General features: G+C 41.2%; 1 protein-coding gene across 3 annotated transcripts in view; it reads left to right on the top strand.

Annotated features, from left to right (window-relative positions):
• The window catches only part of LOC130181342 (receptor-type tyrosine-protein phosphatase gamma-like), a 446467-nt gene that overhangs the window by 273209 nt on the left and 152813 nt on the right, over positions 1 to 20445 (top strand). For all 3 annotated transcript variants that reach the window (XM_056395482.1, XM_056395472.1, XM_056395500.1), the window contains exon 3: positions 14828 to 15010. In XM_056395482.1, coding sequence (XP_056251457.1) covers positions 14828 to 15010 — 183 coding nt within the window. The remainder of the gene's footprint in view (positions 1 to 14827; positions 15011 to 20445) is intronic.

Below are 20445 nucleotides of genomic sequence, written 5' to 3'. Positions count from 1 at the left end.
ACAAAGACCTGGGTGAAAATTGGACGTGTTAGTGATACAATCAGGAGCAATACTTAAACCTATGGGAATACGGCCATCATGAGTTTGATGAGAAATTCTGACCTGGATCCAAACAGCACAGTTTTCTGCTGTCCCTGGACAATTTAGTAATCACAATAAATCACAGTAAATCACAACCTCTTCTAAACGTAGCTCAGAGTATATTCAACTTCTTTGCTGCAAATGCTACTTTTGTGATTTCACTTTTACCAAGACTTTTGCATTATTTCTGTTATTGTTTTTTTTTTATTCTAATATTTTATAAGACAAAAACAAGGAGCGATGTCTGATGAAGCAGTTTTCCTTTCTTTTTTATTTTAAGCTTTTTTGAAGAAAAAAGTGGAGAGGAAAGGTGATTTTCCGTCTCAATGTGTCACTGAAGTCTTTCACACTTTCGATAAGACCTATAAGACCTATGAGAGACAAACTGGCAGCCATAAGGGAGAAGAGGTGGGTGGAGCGTCTGTCAAACCTCTACAATCATGGGCCTGGAGTAACGGTTTCATATCTGTAATGTAAGTGATTCTTACTGTTAAATAAAATCCCTGTTTGAGGAAGAATTCACCGCTAACAGGACTGATTGCTCTCTATTGACCACTCCAAATGGCGATGATAGTCAGGCTCAACGTAATGAGAGGTGCACAATAAAGGAGGTGAGGAAAGCCAACATTAGCCAAGATTAACTGTCATTCAGGTAAACAGAAAGGGGAAGAGAGGGGAGGGGAAGATATCGTTCTCTCATCTGAGATTCCTGCTGCTTTGGTGCAACCTCCATCTCAGATTGTCAGCAGCCCACTCTTCATCTCTGTCAATTATTTACTGTGTAAATACACCTGGCTGCTTCTTCTGACCTTTCAGAGAGTTTGAGGAATTTCAGTCAATTAAGAACCATTTTTGAAGCAGATGCTGCGCCGGCAACCTCACTCTCTACTCACTGAAAAACCTGCCATGATTCCAATTTGCAGCATGAACCAACCTGAGACTGTATGGAAAAAAGCTGCCTAATGACCACAGTTATGGACTAGAAGCCTCTAAAGACACAAGCTATTTTTTACACGCTGTCAAAAAAAAACACCTTTGGGAGAAATGTGCTGTCAGAAGAATTTCTGACAAACCTGAGAAAATAATGAAATGAAGGTTTGCTAGTAAGACAAAAGACAGGAGGGAGGATGGGGGAAGAAAACAAAGAGCAGTCTTTTATGCTGATTCATATCCTGTCCAGGAAAAATGAGGCACACTCCCGCCATATGTCCATCTCCTACAATTAACCACTCATTTCGCTAAAGGTCTCCTCGAGCGTCGAAACAACAAGAGAGAGAGAGAGAGATGGAGATCTCTGTGTGGTATGTTTCTCTTCTCCGTTTGGCAGGAAGCTTCCTCTCAGCAGGCACTAAGAGATCTTTTCTCCCAGCACTGATTCCATCAGGATTAGCGGGAAATGGCAGAAATCAATGCACTGAGGAGTTGGCGTGTATATTGAGGATGCCTGGATTTGGAGGAGAGGAACCAATCCAGTGAGGCGGGGGTATTAGTTCTAATCTCTTGGAGCAGTCAGTGCCAGAGTCTCCCTAAAGCTGGGCTCAGACTACACGAGGTTTGGACCGATTTAACCCTGATTCACCCCTCCACACAATCGAAGGAGAGATCTGGTCCTGGACCTTGGTCGGTACTGATGTTCAGCCCAGATTATCTGGTAGTGCGAGAGGTTCACAGATTCAGTCTTAAATCTCCTAAACTCTTCACAGACTCATCGAGGCTGCAATAACGTCAAACATGTCTGATATTTAGGAGTAAAAATCTGTATGATTACAACGTCTGTCCCAGAGTAGCTGACGGTGTTGCCAAGAACCGGTAAACATTCTAAGCCCTTGAGGCTAATGTTAGCGAGCATACTATTGTTGACAGATATTAAAACTGACTGATGACTGATAAAATCTAAGTTCTCGTTGAAGAATGAACAACCTGTGTTGATCACGTCATCCAGACTTGTTCAGCCTTTTGCTTTTGTACATTACAGCAAGCATCACAGTCTCTATTTTGTCTACATCTGCTTCCCCATGAGATCATGTGATCTCCTCCCTCTGGCAGGATAATCATCACGATATCCTGTAGTATGTGTGATGCCCCATTATTTTGAAATCTTGTAGTGTGAGTCTGGTTTAACCCATCTCTACTTTCAAATCCTCACTTGGAGTGAAGTTGATCTGGAGGAAAGTTTTTGATACAGGATGTGTATTTGATGGAGACGTCATTTAATTAATAACCTGCCCACTTGTCAGACTGAGGCCAGTTTGCCGTGAAAAAAATCCAGAAAGTTTGACCCTCAGTCTCTTTCTGGCCCTCTCTGTGCGCCTGTCATTCGGGGTGTACAGCACACCAGCTAACTCCTGATCACCTGCTTGCTCGCTGAGAATTCAGCATGTCTATAAGAGATGTTAAGTATATTTTAACCCTTGACTGAGCTAAGCTAGCAGTTTTTGCCTGATTCCAGTCTTTTTGCAGAGGATGGTTAAACACATCTACACACGGGCCTCTTTCTGTACTTGATACACAAACTGATATCAATTTTCTCATTGATGTCAAGTATTTTCTATGATGTGACTGTCCTTTTAACTGTTGTAAAAAGAAAGCAACTGAGAAAAATGAATACCCAATGGTAATTTTATTATACGGAATGTAAAGTTTAATTATTTAATTAAAAATTTTCCTGTCTTGAGTCTTAGCAGAACCCTGGACCTAAAAGTCCAAAAGAGAATGTAATCCTTTGTGGCCGTGACGGACAACAATCCTCAAAACACGGAGGTCTTTGTTGAGCCAAAGATGAACCATGATCACAGAACAGCTCATTTAAGCCTGTCATGGATTTAATTCCTATAAAGATGCTGTATCATGTCACTGAAAAATTATTAATCATTATGCAACCATTTCAAATCATGTATTACAGGCTCTTTTGTGCTGCCATCGGTCAGTATATGCTCCTTTCTAACACCTGCAGCCAGCGCTGGAGCATAATGGAAACTTAAAGAGGGAAGTAGATTTCTAGCTTCAGCACCCTTTTGTGAGTCCGCCTACTCAGCACACAGATTCTTAGCCATTATCCAGGTGTGTGATTGAGTTTAGCGCTTTAGCAGTCATGCTAGTCTCCTCTTTCCTTTCCTCCTTTACCTTTGCACTCCCCCATACTGCTGCCTTCAGCAGAAATTAGCCGTATTAAGGCAGTGACTAATCGCTTCACGTTTTCCCTTCCACTGCACTTGCCGTTCTGGCCACGGCTGTCTGGATCCATAGGTAATGTTAGCCTTATACGAAAGCCAGACCACCTCAATCAATAGCTGCCCCCAGGCAAGGACGGAGATGGGAAGGAGAACAGGATGCCGCCTAATTCAATGAAAGGGATATTACCCAGTGCTTGCAACGCGCCAGGGCATGAGTAATCATAGACAAATTCATTTTAGAGCCCTGGAGCCCAGTATTGCTTTCAATTAAGGGCAGAGTTTAGAGCGAGTAGGGTGCATATAGTGGGAGCTCCTGTGAGTGGGCAGGAGAAGGAGGGAGACGCAGAGGGAGAGGTTCAGACAGAGCTCGGATCAGTTTCTGTTGACATTGCCAATTTGTAGGTGAGGTCTTCTTCAGGCATTCAGCACAGCCGGTGTAGCTGGTGCAACGCTTGACTAACCAGCTCATCCATCTGCAGGAGGCTGGATGTTGTTTTCCATCTAATGGAAAATATGCACGTTATAGGATGCTGCTGATGGAACGCTGGCTACAAAACAAATGTTGGGGTGAAATAAAAAGGAGGGAAGTTTAGTGGTAACAGTGCTGCTGAAACTTGGAAGAGAAACAAAGACAAAGACAGAGGAGCTGATGAACAGTGACTGTAGTTAAACTGATTTATCATAGATTTTACTCTATTTTGAGGGAATATCTTTATGTCATGACAGGCATCATAAACCTAAAGCCAAACTGATGAATCTGATCCACTGCACATTTATAGAGAAATGCCTTTAACACCATGTGTTTGCTGAGAAATGGTGTCTGTACTTCAGACAAAAGCAGAAAAACACTTCCTGAGGAAAATGTGTTATTACTGCTGAGCTCGCTACAGCTTCTTGAATATCTTTGAAATTATTCTAACACCGAGAGTTAATGAAAATTGACTTCAGTGTATTTTCTAACTGAAAGGTTATGAAAGCTCTTATTGTGTTTGAAAAAAAACAAACTGAGAGGAGTCTGTGCAGCACATGAGAGATGTCAACGCGGAGAATGATTCACAGGCAGTTTATAACTCATGCAGTGTAAAAGTCATCAACTGATGAATGCATGAACCCCACTTAGTGTTTTGAAACTGCGCTACAGTAAAGTGTTGCTCAAATTTAAACCGTGGATTCTGTTATAATGAGCCTATTGTCACTTAAAACCTTAAACTCTGGAATAAAAGTCAGTATCCAAGTTAGATTTCAACCTGGTGATCAAACAATGGCAGGTCCCAAATCACAACAGGGAAGAGACGGAGAACCATTGTTTTAATCTGTGTATTAGTAATTAGTACAGTATTAATTCTAAGCAAGTACAACTTTGAAGTAATCATGCATTACTTTAATATTCCCATTATATGAGATATCATATATATATTGGGTTTGACTTTATACTTTACACTTTTTATTTTACAGTTACATTTACTAGTGAATATTACATGATCTGCCTATAAAATGTGATGGACTACTGCAGAATAAAAACTACTCATCATAATGTAGAGTAGTTATAAATTTGAGTATTAAAATAGTGTTTATGAATGAATGTAGCTGTAATAATAACCCAGCAGCCTAATTAATATAAGACTCCAAATAAGATTTTGAATGCAGTACTTGAATGAGTAATGGAGGATTTCTACATTGAGGAGTTGCTACTTTTACTTTAGTGAAGGATGGGTTCATACCTACAGAAACCGAGAAAGGCCATACTCGCATACTTTATCCGGTTATCTGGAGATGACAAAGCTTGTTTTCTCATTATAATGACTTTGTTAATCAGAGATCAGTATGCAGCCAGTAAGCAGATGGAAACTTCTAGAGCTGTAAAGTGAAAATGTCAGGACCACACGTTGATCAACATCAGAGAATATTTCAATCAGGGGCAGAAATCACACTGCATCTTTTCATACAAGATCATTTTCAGATCAGTCCCTGTCAGCTAACGAGTCACTAAGGGTTGTTGCTAAGGAGGAGTGTTACTGCGACTTAGTGTGCGAGGTTCACTCAAAATCGTTTTCTCCTGATAATATCTCATTTTAAGATAATGAGCTTCGTTATCTTGAGATAATGGGATAAAAAAAGATATTTGTATGTCATATGAGTAAGGCCTTTCCTACCACATATGAACCACATATGATTCAACAAAATATCTCTACTACAGTGCTCTACAGCCAAACTCTGACTCTACCATCTGCTGCCTCAGCACTGATCCATCAGAGCAGGTCTTCAGCTGTCCAGTGTTGTTGAGTCTGTGTCCACTTCAGGTTTCTGGTCTTGGTGACAGGAAGTGGAACTGTAGCCTTTCTGTCAGTCTGGCCATGGTATGTATTTTCCATAGCTGGAATATTCATCACATCACATCACATCACATCCTGTATATTCAGAAAGTTTTAAAAGGTGTTGGTGTTCAGTCATTAAGATCCACAGGAATGTAACCATCCAGCTGTTGTCAGACATACATATTTATGGATATTATACACTTGCTGTGTGGATATCGGACTAATATCCACGATATTTCAGTGAGAGAATAAAAGTGAGTGGGATGGAAGAGATGGTATTTGTGCAAGAATTCCTATAAAACTGCAATCTAAACAAGAGCACACTTAGAGAGGCACCTCCACCAACGCTGGACGGCTCTCCAGCAGTGCTTTTGTTTACCAGTAAATAAAACAGTTATGGAGGCTGTGTCCTTTCAAGCAACTGTTAGATTTGATTTCCTAACAAATTGGCATGAGATTTTTCAACAAACAGCAACTGACTGCATTTCAGTCTGAAATGCCAGACTCTCCCAGCAGCAGCCTCAGAAAGCAGTTTTGGAGCCACCGCTGTCATGCTTCTACATCTACAGATCACTGGAATCTCATCAGCCGATCTTTTTTTAACCTCTGTCCAGCTTCATTATTCAGGAAGAGAAGGACTTTAAAGTTTGAGAGATCCCAGATATGCCATATTTATTAAATGTAACAGTTGTTCTGGTCGGTGACATATTAGATATGGCCTTGAGGGGTCAACATGAGGACTCATAGCCATCTTTGAATTTTTTTTTTTTTTACAGATTTCAGTATAAGACTCCTCTCATTTCATCTCATGTGCTAAAGTATATAAATCAGTTAGATTCAGTTTTAAGGCCAGCGTTCATCTCTATCCAGGACCAAGTGCCAGACAGAGTTAGCTACCTGCTCATGAACATGTTGCAGCATTTAGCAGCTAAAGAGACAGATATTTTTCTGCTCAGGAGCCGGTGGAGACCAAACCTGAGCTCAAAGAGGAGCAAGTATTGGAGTTATATTCATCAGGTGGACACAAACACAACTCCAAATCAATGCTAGTGATGCTCTGTGTCTGCTGGATACCACAACAATTAGGTGATGATCCTGTATACCAGTGCTGTGTGTACAATTTTTTGGGAATCTGTTGTGCTCACAGGATTCAGATAGAGTGAGAGACAGGGAGAGAGAGAGAGCTGGAAGCCACAAACAGCTGTTTCTACGTACCACCTCCTGCTGATTGAATGATTGTGAATTGTGAATGCTCTGTTTATTAAATGTAACCTCAATAATTAATACTTTATTTGTGATGACAATCACCCTACTGTCATCACTTTGGATATCCAATGAAGTGCACGAGAAGGAGACGGGCGAGCAAAACTGTTTGGTTGCCATGCTCAAGTGCATTTAGGGCACTTGTATCACTTTTGCTATTTTGACAGCAGAACAAAAGGTATATGGTTCAAAAGAGTTGTACTTAGTTTTGGGCGTTACATGCCGTAAACCAATCAGATCCCATTCCCTTTAATAGCCAGGCGCTTGCACCTTGGCAGACACAACGTTAGACATCTTTTATGTTATATTATGAGAACTGTAAATACATTTTCCTTTCATTATGAAACTGTGGTGGGAAAGATTCAGTCTAAATGATGAATGGGAAACACTGTGGCCTCTGCTTGTGAGTGTACGCACGTTGTCCACCCGCCTATGTTGGTGCATATTACTCTCTTGACAATGCTCCTTAAAATAACAGTGAAATACTGCGCCACTGACTTCAGACCAGGTCTTTGTTGGCCAATCACTTTCTGCTGCCTCAAGATAACAATGTACCAACAACGTACCTGACCACACCTCATTTTAAGACAACGCACATGGGCAGTCCAATAAGCAGCAGGTGTATTTGCTATTTCACCAATGAGAACTGTGTCAGTCTGAAACTAACAAAGACCTTGCCGGGTGCAAGATAGAAAAGCCTTAAGAGATTCTTGCTCATAAGAATATTACAAGTGTCTCAGGACTATCACTCCCTCAATCCAACCGACGCCCCACCCTCTTCACCTAAATTAGGTTATTTGTAGACAACACAAAACCCAAAGTAAAGACTTCAAAGCTTTCCTTTAGAAACTAATGAGTGAGATCATGTCATGTTGTTATGTAGAAAGATGTATAGGATCAGTCATACAGAACTACAGATAATCCAGGGAACCCACCACTATATTTCCTGTACACCCACTCAGTGTTACTGGCTAATTAACGGCTGACCCGTCCTTTGTACATATTTGCTGGCAGACGCAGAGGCTAATGGAGTGAAGCCCTCGGGTTAGAACATTCACACTTGCATGACCGCTCTTTAAAATAGGCCAGCTTCAAGCCATTTCAGTGTCTGCGCTATGTAACTAAGAAAAACTTGGCTTTTGAAACTTTCATCAATGATATATTTAGTTCTCCGTTGCTGGTGCAGACCAGCTGGATGAAACAGACCTGTATGATGGATGTCTTCAACTTTCAACCTCTGCATACTTTCAGACAGCTCTGGGATAGGATTAGGCTGCGAGTCGCATGTGGTGAAAGCAACAGCGAGAAGCAGCGCATCAGTGTGACTAAACAGAACATGTTTCAAAGGAAAAAATAAATAAAATAAATACTAGATTCAGCATTTCCCATGATGCAACCACTAGTATGTTTTTCATGCAAAGTAATCTCCGACTTTTGGAGCCTGCTGTATGAGTCAGTTCACCTTTGAACTCGCCTAGAAAAAACATCCAAATCAGCCTTAAACATCACAACCAACCAGCAAATTTGCACAGAAATGAAGTTGCAGTTCAAAGTCACAGACAATGAATAAGCCTGTGACAGGGTAGTTATCTGCTCCCATTCATTGGCCTTTACACAGTTCAGAATTCACTACAGCAGTATCAGAGGAGAGAGAGACGACGGCTATTTTCAAGAGATGTACCAACGCTGCAACTCGAGCTATTTTTGTATGTATTCCAGTAAATGCCAAAGCAATACACCTCGCCTAATTTTCAGTCACGCCTCAACGAAAACTGCTTTTAACAGCTCACGTCTCGTCCTCCTTGCTGCAGAGTTCAACTAGTTTCCGCTGACAGGAGAATTATAGGTCTGCGCTGCTCACTACGCTGCTTGAATGGGACATGGCACCGGAGCAGAGCAGCTCTGAGCCTGACACAAAGGAGAGTATCTGAATGTAGAGCTGAATGTAGAGCAATTAATTAGGGTCCTGTGGCCTATTATCTAGGTTTTCCATCTCATAATACAAGTCTGAGATGAGATGAATATGAAGTCACATGAAGGAATAGTACACCAGTTTGTTGTAAAACAAAATGACAGATGGGCGACTTCTTCAAATGTCATTCTGTCTCACCTCATTAATTCAGAGGGAATATACAAGTGTCTGGCTCCATGCAGGGAGCTGGACTTGTGCTTTGTGTTGTATACTGTAGTGAGTTGAGTCTGACCAACACTGAGGAAATAATATCTGAATATAATAATATCTCAAATAGAGCATAATTGAGATAATATTAAATCTCTCTCATGTTAATATTGGACTGATTAGAGGGTTGATAAGTCCTCTCCTCGTGTTTTCTTTCACAAATTCACTGAACAACAAAAACTGCAAAACTGCAATGAGTGTTTTCGCTCCAGTTTAAACTCAGTCTGTAACTTCTGCCTCTAGGGGTCAATCAAAACTTGTTCAGGTGGTTTTTACCAGCAGCTGAATTCTCCACAGAGGTGTCCTCCTCTCCATAACAAACACACCAGGGGATTAAAACCAGTAGAAATAATGAATAAAGCATTAATGATGCTAAAAGTCAGGCAGTCTTGGAGGAGCTGGGAGCTGAGCTGTCTAACATTTCCTCAGCTTGTTTCTCTGAAAACTTAAGATAGAATGATTAAAATCACAGATTTGGTAACAGTGTGACACTCAAAGTACAACTGGGTATAGTTACAGGGTTACAGGTACAATAAAACGCACTTCTGACCACACCCATTTACAACCATTTCTAGCAAGCATAACTTTAACTTTCATGTAGAAAGTTTCATTGTAATTTTAAAAATGATAAGAGATCAAGACAAATGCATTTTGCAGATCAATTAATGACAAATGATGTTTTCACTTATTTCAATTCAAATCTAGTCGAGCAAGCACCCATTAGTGGCTGTTGCTATTATGGTGATGGTCGTATGCATCATTCAGATCCTTTTACAGCAACAGGGACTGATGCACCAGAGAGAGTGTTATTTCGGAGCTATCAACACCACGAGATACAACCTTAAACAGTTGTTGTGGATGTTTTATCAGGTTTGAATATCCCATGTATTTAAAAAAAAAAAAAAAAAAAAGGATGGCTGGAAGATGGTTTGGACCATTTAACCTTTCCTACCTTTCCCAGGATGCACTGCTGCATTGTGAAGCAACAGTATCCTCAATTTTTGATACTGACATGTTTCAATAGGAATATATAAGCTAAATGATATTTCACTTTAAAGTAAGAATTGGCCTCAAACTGTTATTAGTCAACAAAAAGTAAGTCAGACGCTCAAAAGCGTGAATGAAAGCCTGAACAGTGAAACTCATTCATTGAAGGGCTTCAGTGTTTCCCTTTGCTTTGATCCTCACTGTTGGCTTCACCCTCCTGTCTCCCTCAGCTGAGGCCAGGGTCAGCAGCAGGTCAACAGACAAGGCATCCTGGGAATTACCAAAACATCCAAAGACCTCAGTGAGAGCCTGGTTCTCTGCCCACCATCTGGTTTCCTCTGTTGGGACAGTCTCTTCCCACTTCTGCACACGCTTGTAGAGGAAGAGGATGAAAAGTGCGGGCAGAGACAACACTTCCTGTTGTCTCTGCCCGCACCAGACTCAGGGCATGAGCCAGACACCAGACCTGAATCCGGGGGGGGGGGTGGTCTTTAGCCGTTTCCCACTCTGCATTCTTCTCTGAACTTGTTTTCCTCTGGACTTCTGACTTAGCCATGTACAGCATGTACAGATCAAAAGTGTTGTCATTCCGCCTGTTTTATCCAGGATGCATCGGTACGTGACTTGTGTGGACTTGGAACAGCTAAGTCCCAGAATCCCAGAATGCATTTCGCACCAAATAGCAACTATGGCAGGGATCCTGAGCCAGGCTCAGAGCTGAAACTATTTTCATCCGACGATCGTTACTATATCACTTCTTTAAATTTAGATGTGTTTTCCATTAAGACTTCAAATCTGTGTCAGTTTATCTAAATAACACCTGTTTGGAAATTTGAACGGGCGTGTTCAGAGATGTGAAGACCGTCCTGCCGGGGGAGACCGGGGGTCATCTCAACAGCTCGCTGCCCAGCTCCTGAGGTGACCAGCCAGTCGATGTGCGCCGTAGTCCCAGTAGACAATGGGTTATCTCTGCAGCCCTTTGGTAAATTACTGGAGGCTCTGTTTGTCCGTAGTGTATTGATATAAAAATTCCTTTTGGAAGATGAAATTTGATCCAAGTTGAATTATAACATTTGTTGCTGCTGGTTAGTCTGAGAATATACGTGATTTGCTGGACAGTTTAACAAAAGCTCTGCCTCTGTTAGCTTCTGTGTACAAATATACCAACACATCTCAATAAAAATAAACATATACTGTATATGAACTAAAATGAACAGAGGCAGTGTGCTGCATATTTTAGTTAGATTTTTAATATGTGTTTATTTTCCTACACTGTCAATTCTGTTTTTCTGGCTGTTTATGATGATTTGAGTTTAGAATGAATTTGTCACAGTACAGTCCACTACCAGAGTGGTAATCAGGAGGGTTGGGAGACTTCCCGGTGGGCCGTTTCGGACTGATTATTGTGTACGCTAACAATATAAAATTATATAAAAGTAGCTACCTTGCTGCACCATCTGGTCAGCCTAAACTTTGTGCTTGCACCCCTTTGTCTCTCCCAATCGCCCAAGCAGTAAGCATGTCTATATTTGCATTAGGGGGGTAAATGGGCAGTGGTACAACCTTGGTGTGCCTTGAATTCAGTGGTGTAGTCTATGTGATACACAAGTACTCGCTAAGAAAGCTCCATAATTTCCGTATAACCACCTAAAACTGGGAATGGATATGTAACAACATTTTGTGACGGAACATGCACTTCAGCAATTTGTTTTTTTTAAAAGAAAGGGTTGGGAGATCTGACAGTAAACTCAACAAACATGTGTTGAAGTGTCCCGCCCACAGCACCATCTGATTGGTCACACATCATGAGTAATAGCCTATCAACGCTGAAAGCTGCTGTGCACAGACGTCACAGACTAGAGCAGCTGCGGTTAACGAGCAGTTCCGGTTAACGAGCGGAGCTGTGTGAGACAGCAGACATCACTGAAGCTGTAATAAACATCACAATCCTCCACACTGAGGTTACAACAACATCACACTCTGATGAACAGGTTCACCTGTTGGTCCTAGACACAGAGAGAGAGAGAGAGAGAGAGAGAGAGAAGCTAGCGCTGACTGCTAAAGTGCCTAGCACATCTTAATATCATGCTGAATTAGTCAAAGACTGAAAGGAGCAGAGAGCTCTGGGTGCTGGAGCAGAACTAGTGTAAGTTTAAATGTACAGCAGGTAGTTCGACTGTGATGAAGAAAACAGAGACATAAACTGTGTTCAGACAGAGCAGCAATAAACTCTCGCAGTAACAGAAACTGACTGGAAAGGAGACACCACACTGCTGTCAATGAAAGGTAATGTACTCTGAGTAAACGTGTTAAGAAGAGGGGTCAAACATCTTATATTATGATAATAGTTTTATTATTATTAACAAACAAATTTAGGCTGCCAGGGAGCCAGTATCAGTTCACAGGCGGGAACAGCGCCAAAATCAGCCAATTGATTTCACCCAGGCTCTTTGAAGTCTGTGCATACACCTGATAACTATTAATATACACTCAGTTGGCAATCTATTAGGAACATCTAGCTAAAAGTGATGTAGTCTAATACAACATTCCTGCTGTAAATCCTCCTTCATGAAGGTTAAAATGTTCAGTTTGTGTAAAGATTGTTTTAGAGGGTTGTTGATCTGACTGTATGATCAGTGTGGAGGATGGAGTGTGTACTGTTGTTAAACCGTAGTGCTGGAGGAGGATGCAGCAAAAGCAAAGACCCGGCAGGTAAAATATTAAGCAGGGACATTGTAGTCTAAGTCCAGGTCTCCATCAGCTGATGCTTCTTCACTTACTCATGATTTAAGGACATTCAGTTGCCATAAAATAGATTTTTCACATCGAGCTTTTCCGCCATTAGAAATAAGCATCAGCGCTACCATCTCATTATTTTCATGCTCGTCCACCCTCTGATGAACACATTTCCATATTTTCACACTTCCCTTTATGAAAAGACTCAGCAGGAGCAAATGCCAAACACACGGAGCACAGTTTTTGTTTTTCATGTCATCCACTTACTGTACATCTGGTTTCATCCTTGCTGTGAAAAACTTTTGCTCGTATGGGATGTGTTGGTGGCTGCTGAGGATGATATCTGACATCACTAACATCTTGTACTGGGTTGCTGTTGTCTCAGTGATCACTGCGTGTCCCTTCCTCTCTTTGTTCCTTCTCCAGCATCAGACTCATAACTCGTGTATTAAGTGGCATTAAAAAAGTCAGAAGATTATAAGCATTTGGTAACAAATAGTCAGAGCAGCTATTGATTAAACAACTTATGCATTCATTAATTTTATTTTAATTTTATTAATTTCATTTTTTAATGTCTTTTAATATTTAGCACATTGACTTACTTGAGAGTGAAATGTGCTACATAAATAAAATTGATTTGACTAGATATTTATTTATTTATGTACCTGTTTATTTAAAGCTCCCTATTTTTTATTCTCCTCCTGTGTTTTATTTGAAGTGTTGATCCATAAGAAGATATATTTGTGGTTTTAAGAACCAAAAACCATGTCAGTGTAGTTTTACATCTCCTCTCTCAGGCTTCTCTTTGGAGCTCTAGTTACAACATGTCGGTGAGCCAATCAGAAGAGAGGAGGCTCTAAGCCTCTCTTCTGTTTGGCTGACTGTTTACTGAGTGACCCAACAAAAATATAGCAGATTTCAGGTAAAAACACTCAGAGAAACCAAATCCTGCAATGTTGGATGGTTGGTGGTGGGTGGGGCTTGGGGCGTGGCTGAGGGTGGTGACTGCTTTGTTGTGACATCACAAAGTTCCACAAGTCCTGACAGCTGGTTTTAAGGCTCAGTTTCTGAATACAGGCTGTGTGCATTTCTCTGTGGACTGAGGCTTTGATACTTTCACAGTATTAATATAGAAGCTAGACCTGATCTATAATCACACTACACATGGACAGAGACCTTTAGACTGTATGGGAGCTTTAAATATTAATAAATTCACTCTTTCATTCATTAACTTGTCTTATTGACTTATATCGACAATGGAAACATCATAAGCTTCTGAACATCTGGATTTCTTGCAAAATCCATCATCAGCTGTTCTTTCTGTGAACTGCAGTCACTTTATTCCACATACTGTCTATGCTGGTACATCCTCTCAGCAGTCCTGTCCTCCAGAGGTTGTGGTGTCCCAGCTGTTTTTAGAGAAGGTTAACCAACGTGGTGATCGTCCAATTAAATCATTTTGTTTCTGATCGGGTGTCCGGCCCACCGGGAATGTTCCTGATTGGCCACCCCAGCACTGGCTGAAGCCCTGCTCTGTGACGACACGGTCAGCTGTTCAGGTGTTTAGGGCCCGGTGCTACTTTCAGTCTTGGTCCTCCCTCTGACTATCTCTCTCTAACAGCCTCTGAAAAAAGTGACTCCAGTACTCCTCTGGCCCCAGGCTTTCACTCTGTGGACATTTACTGTCACAGGCTGTCTCTCCTCCACACACACACACACACACACACACACACACACACACACACACACACACACGACTTGTCTGAGAGCGGCTGTCTGAGGAGAAATATAGAGTGTAAAGATTATTTTATATGTATGGTGCTGAGGACACATCACAACCTCGTAATAATGACATTTTGAAATTTTCTATTTATCGCTTGGATGAAAATGTTTTGCTTTTTCAGCAGCTGCCTCTGTTTGAGACTTGTGGTGTGTTTTTTTTTGAGCAATGTTTCATTGGAATTCAGATCATACTCACTTGGTTTTAAAGGACATGATATTGCTTTGAAATGTCATTTTTCTCTTCACTCTGTCTCACATAAAACCATGTCCTTCTTGTGCTCAGACCCTGTCGCTTTTCTCATCCTCTTTAGGTATTTATGGTCCAGATGAGGGCTGGGTGTCTGCCTACCCGGAGTGTGGAGAGAGAAACCAGTCGCCAATCAACATTGTGGACCAGGACACCAAAGTGTCCACAGAGTATCAGGAGCTGACACTGGAGGGCTTTGATACCGAATCCTCCAATAAGACGTCTATGAAGAACACCGGCAAAACAGGTATGGTGGAGACAACACAGGCTCCTGTGGCTGATTGAATTTCTCCTGGTTTATAGCATTTTGATTTATGTGGGATGAGCTTGTTTCTCTCACACTCACTGAAATGCTTGAATTTGTAAACTGATCGAGTCAGCTAAATGCTAAAAAGGAAGCATATGGACATTTTATGGAAGACTGAGAGGCTGATTTGTTCAGCATTTGAAACACATTTGAGGTCCCCAGTATTTCCAGCATTTCACATTTACTTTATACTGTGTCTTCAGCTTAGTTTGTGTGAAACGTTGATCCAGAGCAGGATGTCTTGACATCTACTGGTCCAGTTGCTGTTAAACTTCATGAAATATTCATGGTCTCAGGGAATGATTCAAAATTTCTAACATTTTGTCCAATGGCACAAGCAGCTGAAATGTTGGGACATGAGATATGAAAAATATTCAAACTATCCTGTGCATTTTAATTGTGACCCCAGACCTTTCATGTCAGGACCATAGACTGTAAATAAAGATGGACGTACCCTCTGTGACGTCACCCACAGGTTTCTGAAAAGAGTGAGCTGCTCGACCGTCGCTATCTTGTCAGTGTTTGACTCCACCCGTAACTCCCAGCTAATCCAAAAATGGACAAATAGGAGGGGCGTGTGTGGAGCTGAGACTTCAGTGCATGATGATTTATGGCAAGCATACACTCACCCACCTGTCACTCATAGAGGCCACGCCCTCAATTCTACATAACTTTAATCCTTAATAAAAATGTAAACGGGTGAGTTATATCAACAGTTGTCATGAAGGAGGAAATTAGCTCGAAAGACCCAAACAGTTTTTGTACCAGACTGTAAACATGTTTATTTCTGCTGTAAAGTTGGACATTTTAACATGGGAGTCTATGGGGACTGACTCACTGTTGGAGCCAGACTCTAGTGGCCATTAGAGGAACTGCAGCTTTTGGTTCTTCAGTGTTTTTCATTCGCTTGGTCAGAACCATGCTCAGGCCAAATTGCTACTAAAACTATTCGATGATCCCACTGACTTTTGTCCAGCACCCACTCTGAGGACAAACTTTACCCCCATATGATGTCACCACAAAGAGCTCAAGAGTTCACCACTGAAGTGGCTAAAATGTGGCGACTGTCCTCCTGTAAAAAACAAGCCCATAGGTCATCTGTGCAGCAGGTTATTATGATCCATAGTTACGTTTTGTCGCTAGGTGACATCTAGTGGTAGCAGTAATCTTGACAGGTGACGTAGTATAAAGAGAGACAAAGTCCACGTCAAGAGGAGGTTGTGGTGGAAGGATGAATATGACACAGGAGAGCCGTGTTTGATTCCCATGTGAAACCAGCAGTTTATGTTGTTTCTATTTTCCATGACAGTTTGACAAAGTTAACCACATTGTTATTATTGTAACCATGACAACCAAGATGGTCTAACCTTGAGAAAGTACTTATTTTAACCCAAATCACCATCTTTTACTAAACCTGACAAGCCATGACTGTTATTACAGTAACAATGGCTACGCAGGTAGGTATGCTGCTGTTGGTACAGTGCTTATTATTGTAACCATGACAACCGTGGTCCAGTACACCTGCCGCCATAAGGGTGCTATTTCAGGATACAGTCCTATGTGTGTTATCAGAGGGTTGATGGTTGTTGAGTTTGGAGGACTGTTTGCGTAGGTGCTGTACAAAGACATTCAAGTATGTAGTCTTTGAGAACAGAAAAAATTATTACTTTATTGTTGATTTTGTGCAACATTTTCATATTATGGGATGTGATGGACATTAAATCCTCTCGAGTCTGGTATCAGGATTACTGCTCTGGTTCTGTTTATGCACTTAACGTGCTGGTCTTAGTGAAACACTCAACAGGTCATGATCCTTCACTGACCTTATCCAAAGTGCCTCTGTAGCCTGAACTAACCATAAGGGATGAGGGATGCAATGTGTGATCTCTGGCCTCCATTATCACCCACCCAGACCACCTCCCTGTGCCATCTGTAGAGTGTATCAACATTCATCCTGAACATACTGTAATCCATGCAGCAGTTACACTGCCTCCAAAATGTATTTGTCAGCATTTTTTAGTTGCCTATAAATGCAGTTTTTGTTTTGCCTGAGATATGGCAGCGTTCAACTTTACTAAACTACTCTAATTGTGTGCTCACAGTTTCTTATGGTTAACATCTGGAAGAGCTCACTGTCTCTTTTATCTCCGAGTGGTTTAGATAATGTGGATAAACTGTTGCACTGCTCATTTTTCTTGCTCAGTCACTTTAACAATGTTATCACTTCCCCAGATCTCAGCAATTACTTCTGCTGATAGAAATGGTCAAAACTCTGGAAATAATTATCCTCTGATCTCATCTTTTATTTGATCGTAATCATGTTTCTCTTTTCACTTAACCTCACACTCGTCAAACTTGAAATTACATCACGTCGCCACAAACCCCAAAATAGCAGAGCGGTGTTCTTCAAAGGCATTTTGCCAGTTGTTTATGACAGAGTGTTTGTAACCCCACAGCTCTGTGACAGACTACAGTTCAAAGAGAATGAAAAGCTGAAGTGACGTCTCTAATAATCCCAGCTCATACTGGCAGGTGTCTTCATGTCAAACATCTGTTGCGTCACTTTCCTGCGCATGATTATCAAACAAGACAGGTGCAATATGCAGCAAGTCATTTATGGTGAAGATTGCACATCCCACTTTCACTCAGACACACTGCAATCCCTGTTAGTAGTGCCATGGCAGGTGTCACTGCCTGTAGGATTCAGCACCGGGCCATCTGCATTCGCCTCTCCTGGCATCTCGAGGACCCTCCTCGTCAGCCACAGGTATTTTTCACAATTCCAGGTTGTCACTAAGATGGATGATCCTTCCCCCTCAGTGGACAAATGGAGTTGAAAGGCTTTTGAGAAGCAGAGGCCACAGGTGGCTGCTGGCATCGCTGTTGACAACACTCTCGAGTACCACCCGAAGCACTGCACAGCTGTGTGTGTGTGTGTGTGTGTGTGTTGCACAGCAATGTCTAACATCCAATCATTTGCTCAGTCAAAACCATGTGATTCATGTGTGATGACACATTTGAATAAACTGCCAATTTGTCTCTTGGATTACTGTGGGTTTTGTTTTGTATTAACCCTAATAACAGAGAGAGACCTAACAAATAGAAACGTCTGATCCATTCAAAAACACTGTATCTGAACAAATGATATTACACTACATAACATCTGGACACATCTGAGACAACAGAGAACATCTGCACCAAAAAAAGGTCAGTGGTCTTGATCCCCCAGAGAGAGTCTGCATAAAATTTATTGGCAATTGGTTGAGATACTTTAGTCCGGAGTGCTCAATATTCCCATCACTAAAAAGAAGATAATGTAAAACATCTGGTCGGAGCTGGGGATGCAACGATTATAGATTTGGATGGTACGATTTTAGTCTGAGGAATAATCACGGTTTCACGATTATTATGCAGGAATTCATTTAACAAGATTTCTGATGAGCATTCTTTATAAATTTGAATGTCTTATTTATTGCTGCCTTTTGAAACAGAAAAAAATGAAGCAACCACCAAATACAGAACAAAATGATAGTTAAAAATAAAAAAGTCTATCTCTCACTTTGGAATGAACTATAAGCGACCTTTGCTCTGTAAACATCCATGTCAGTATTTCCCTTTTCAACAAAACAAATGGAGTCAAAGGCTGCAGGACCTCTCTCTGCAAAAATATCACATTATTTAGTATTTCCAGTTTGTGTGTTCTTTTTGAATTAAAGAAAGAAATTGTGAATACCTCATATACGATGTTATTAATAACTGAAAAGCGATTAATTAAAACCCATGGTACAGTGCTGGAAGTTTACAAGCTCCTAGTGTTAAGTCAGTGGCATATTAACCTGCCGTGCCCAGAGTTTATTCCGCACAGATCGGAGGAGGCAACATAATGTAACGTTAAATGGTCACAGTGACTGACGCTGGTTTACTGCCTGTTTGATTCTATAACTCTCACCGCTACGCTGTTGATTGTGAGTGACATGTTTATTTTAAATCCCTCCCAACTCAGTGTTTCATGAAGTAACTTGCCTCCAACATAATTTAAATTCTACTGTTTCCATGGAAACCATTGATTTGCTGCCATTAGCACTTGTGATACCCAGTGACATTAAAGAAGTGCGCTGTTATCTCTAAGTTTGAGAAAAATCTGAACTTCATATGTTTTGTGCACCCAGCCCCCTGATTTTATAACCACAAGGTCGTCTGACGACATCACCAAACACATCAGTTAAAGACAAAGACTGAGCTGTGATTTCAGATGGATTTACTGTGACATGAGAGAGGAAGTTTGAGGACACACAATATTTTTCCTATTTAGTTCCTCACACAGAGGACAGCCTCCATCTGGGTAACAAACTGCTGCGCCGCAGTCCAGCCCAAAAAAGAGTGTGTGTGAAAGAAGTAAGAAAGGAAAATGACGCACCATTTTACAGGAGAATACTGTGTCTGTGTTTATTGGTCAGGGGCCGCCAGGCAAGTAGAAGAGTCTTCAGGAAGTTAAAGCAGGAAATAGTAAAAGAGGAACAATAGTAATAATAACTTCTTATAAGATGGTCAGTTTTACACTATCGTTATTGTAACTACAGTTAGTCACAGCCAAGCTCACTCTTTCCCCTGTTCCCAATCTTTGTGCTAATTTAGGCTAAACAGCTCCAGCCTGTAGCTTCATCTTCACTGTATAGACACGAGAGTGCTGTCAGTCTTCTCATCTGACTTTGCAAGAAAGCAAATTTACCAAATTAACTATTCATTTATTTGTTAAATTGGGTCCAGTTTACCACTGTTCATCTCTGGCGCTGACCAAAGACCAGGACTTCATTTCCCAAAAGTCATTTTAAGGCAAAGATAAGCTCAGTCTTAACATACCTTTGGGAGGTGGGGCTCAGCAGTATGAAATCAGTTTGCATCCAACATCCTTCAACTTGCATTCATATTAAATAACACATATACAGTGTACGGATAGTGGTGTTGCTTGGTCTTTATTTCTTTGTGTTGTCCCAAAACCTCGGTCCAGAATGAGATACCACAACTACGGGTTTGAGAAGGGAGAGTTACAGTTTACAGTTTTGGCTGATTCCTTCTTGATTATCAAATATCAGTGTCCATGAAATTTGCTGAGCACATTACTGCTCCCCTCATTAGGAGGACATATCAGACTTTCACATCTTGTGATCTAATCCACAGTTTCCATGTAGACTTTGTGGAAGCAGCAACGCATGGAGAGGAGGCTGGCCAGAGTCGAGCAGTGTATTGGGACAATGTCCCACGAGCTGCTTATAATAGCAAAATGTTAAACATGAAATGAAGCAGTGAGTGGAATATAAGTGAGAGCCGACCCTGAGGCTAACATGGCATGAGATGTAGGTTCCTGTGCAGGCGTT

The sequence above is a fragment of the Seriola aureovittata genome, chromosome 2, assembly GCF_021018895.1.
Source record: "Seriola aureovittata isolate HTS-2021-v1 ecotype China chromosome 2, ASM2101889v1, whole genome shotgun sequence".
Classification (NCBI taxonomy): Eukaryota; Metazoa; Chordata; class Actinopteri; order Carangiformes; family Carangidae; genus Seriola; species Seriola aureovittata.
Note: the sequence above shows the minus strand (reverse complement) of the source record. Positions and strands in the feature narration are given on the sequence as shown.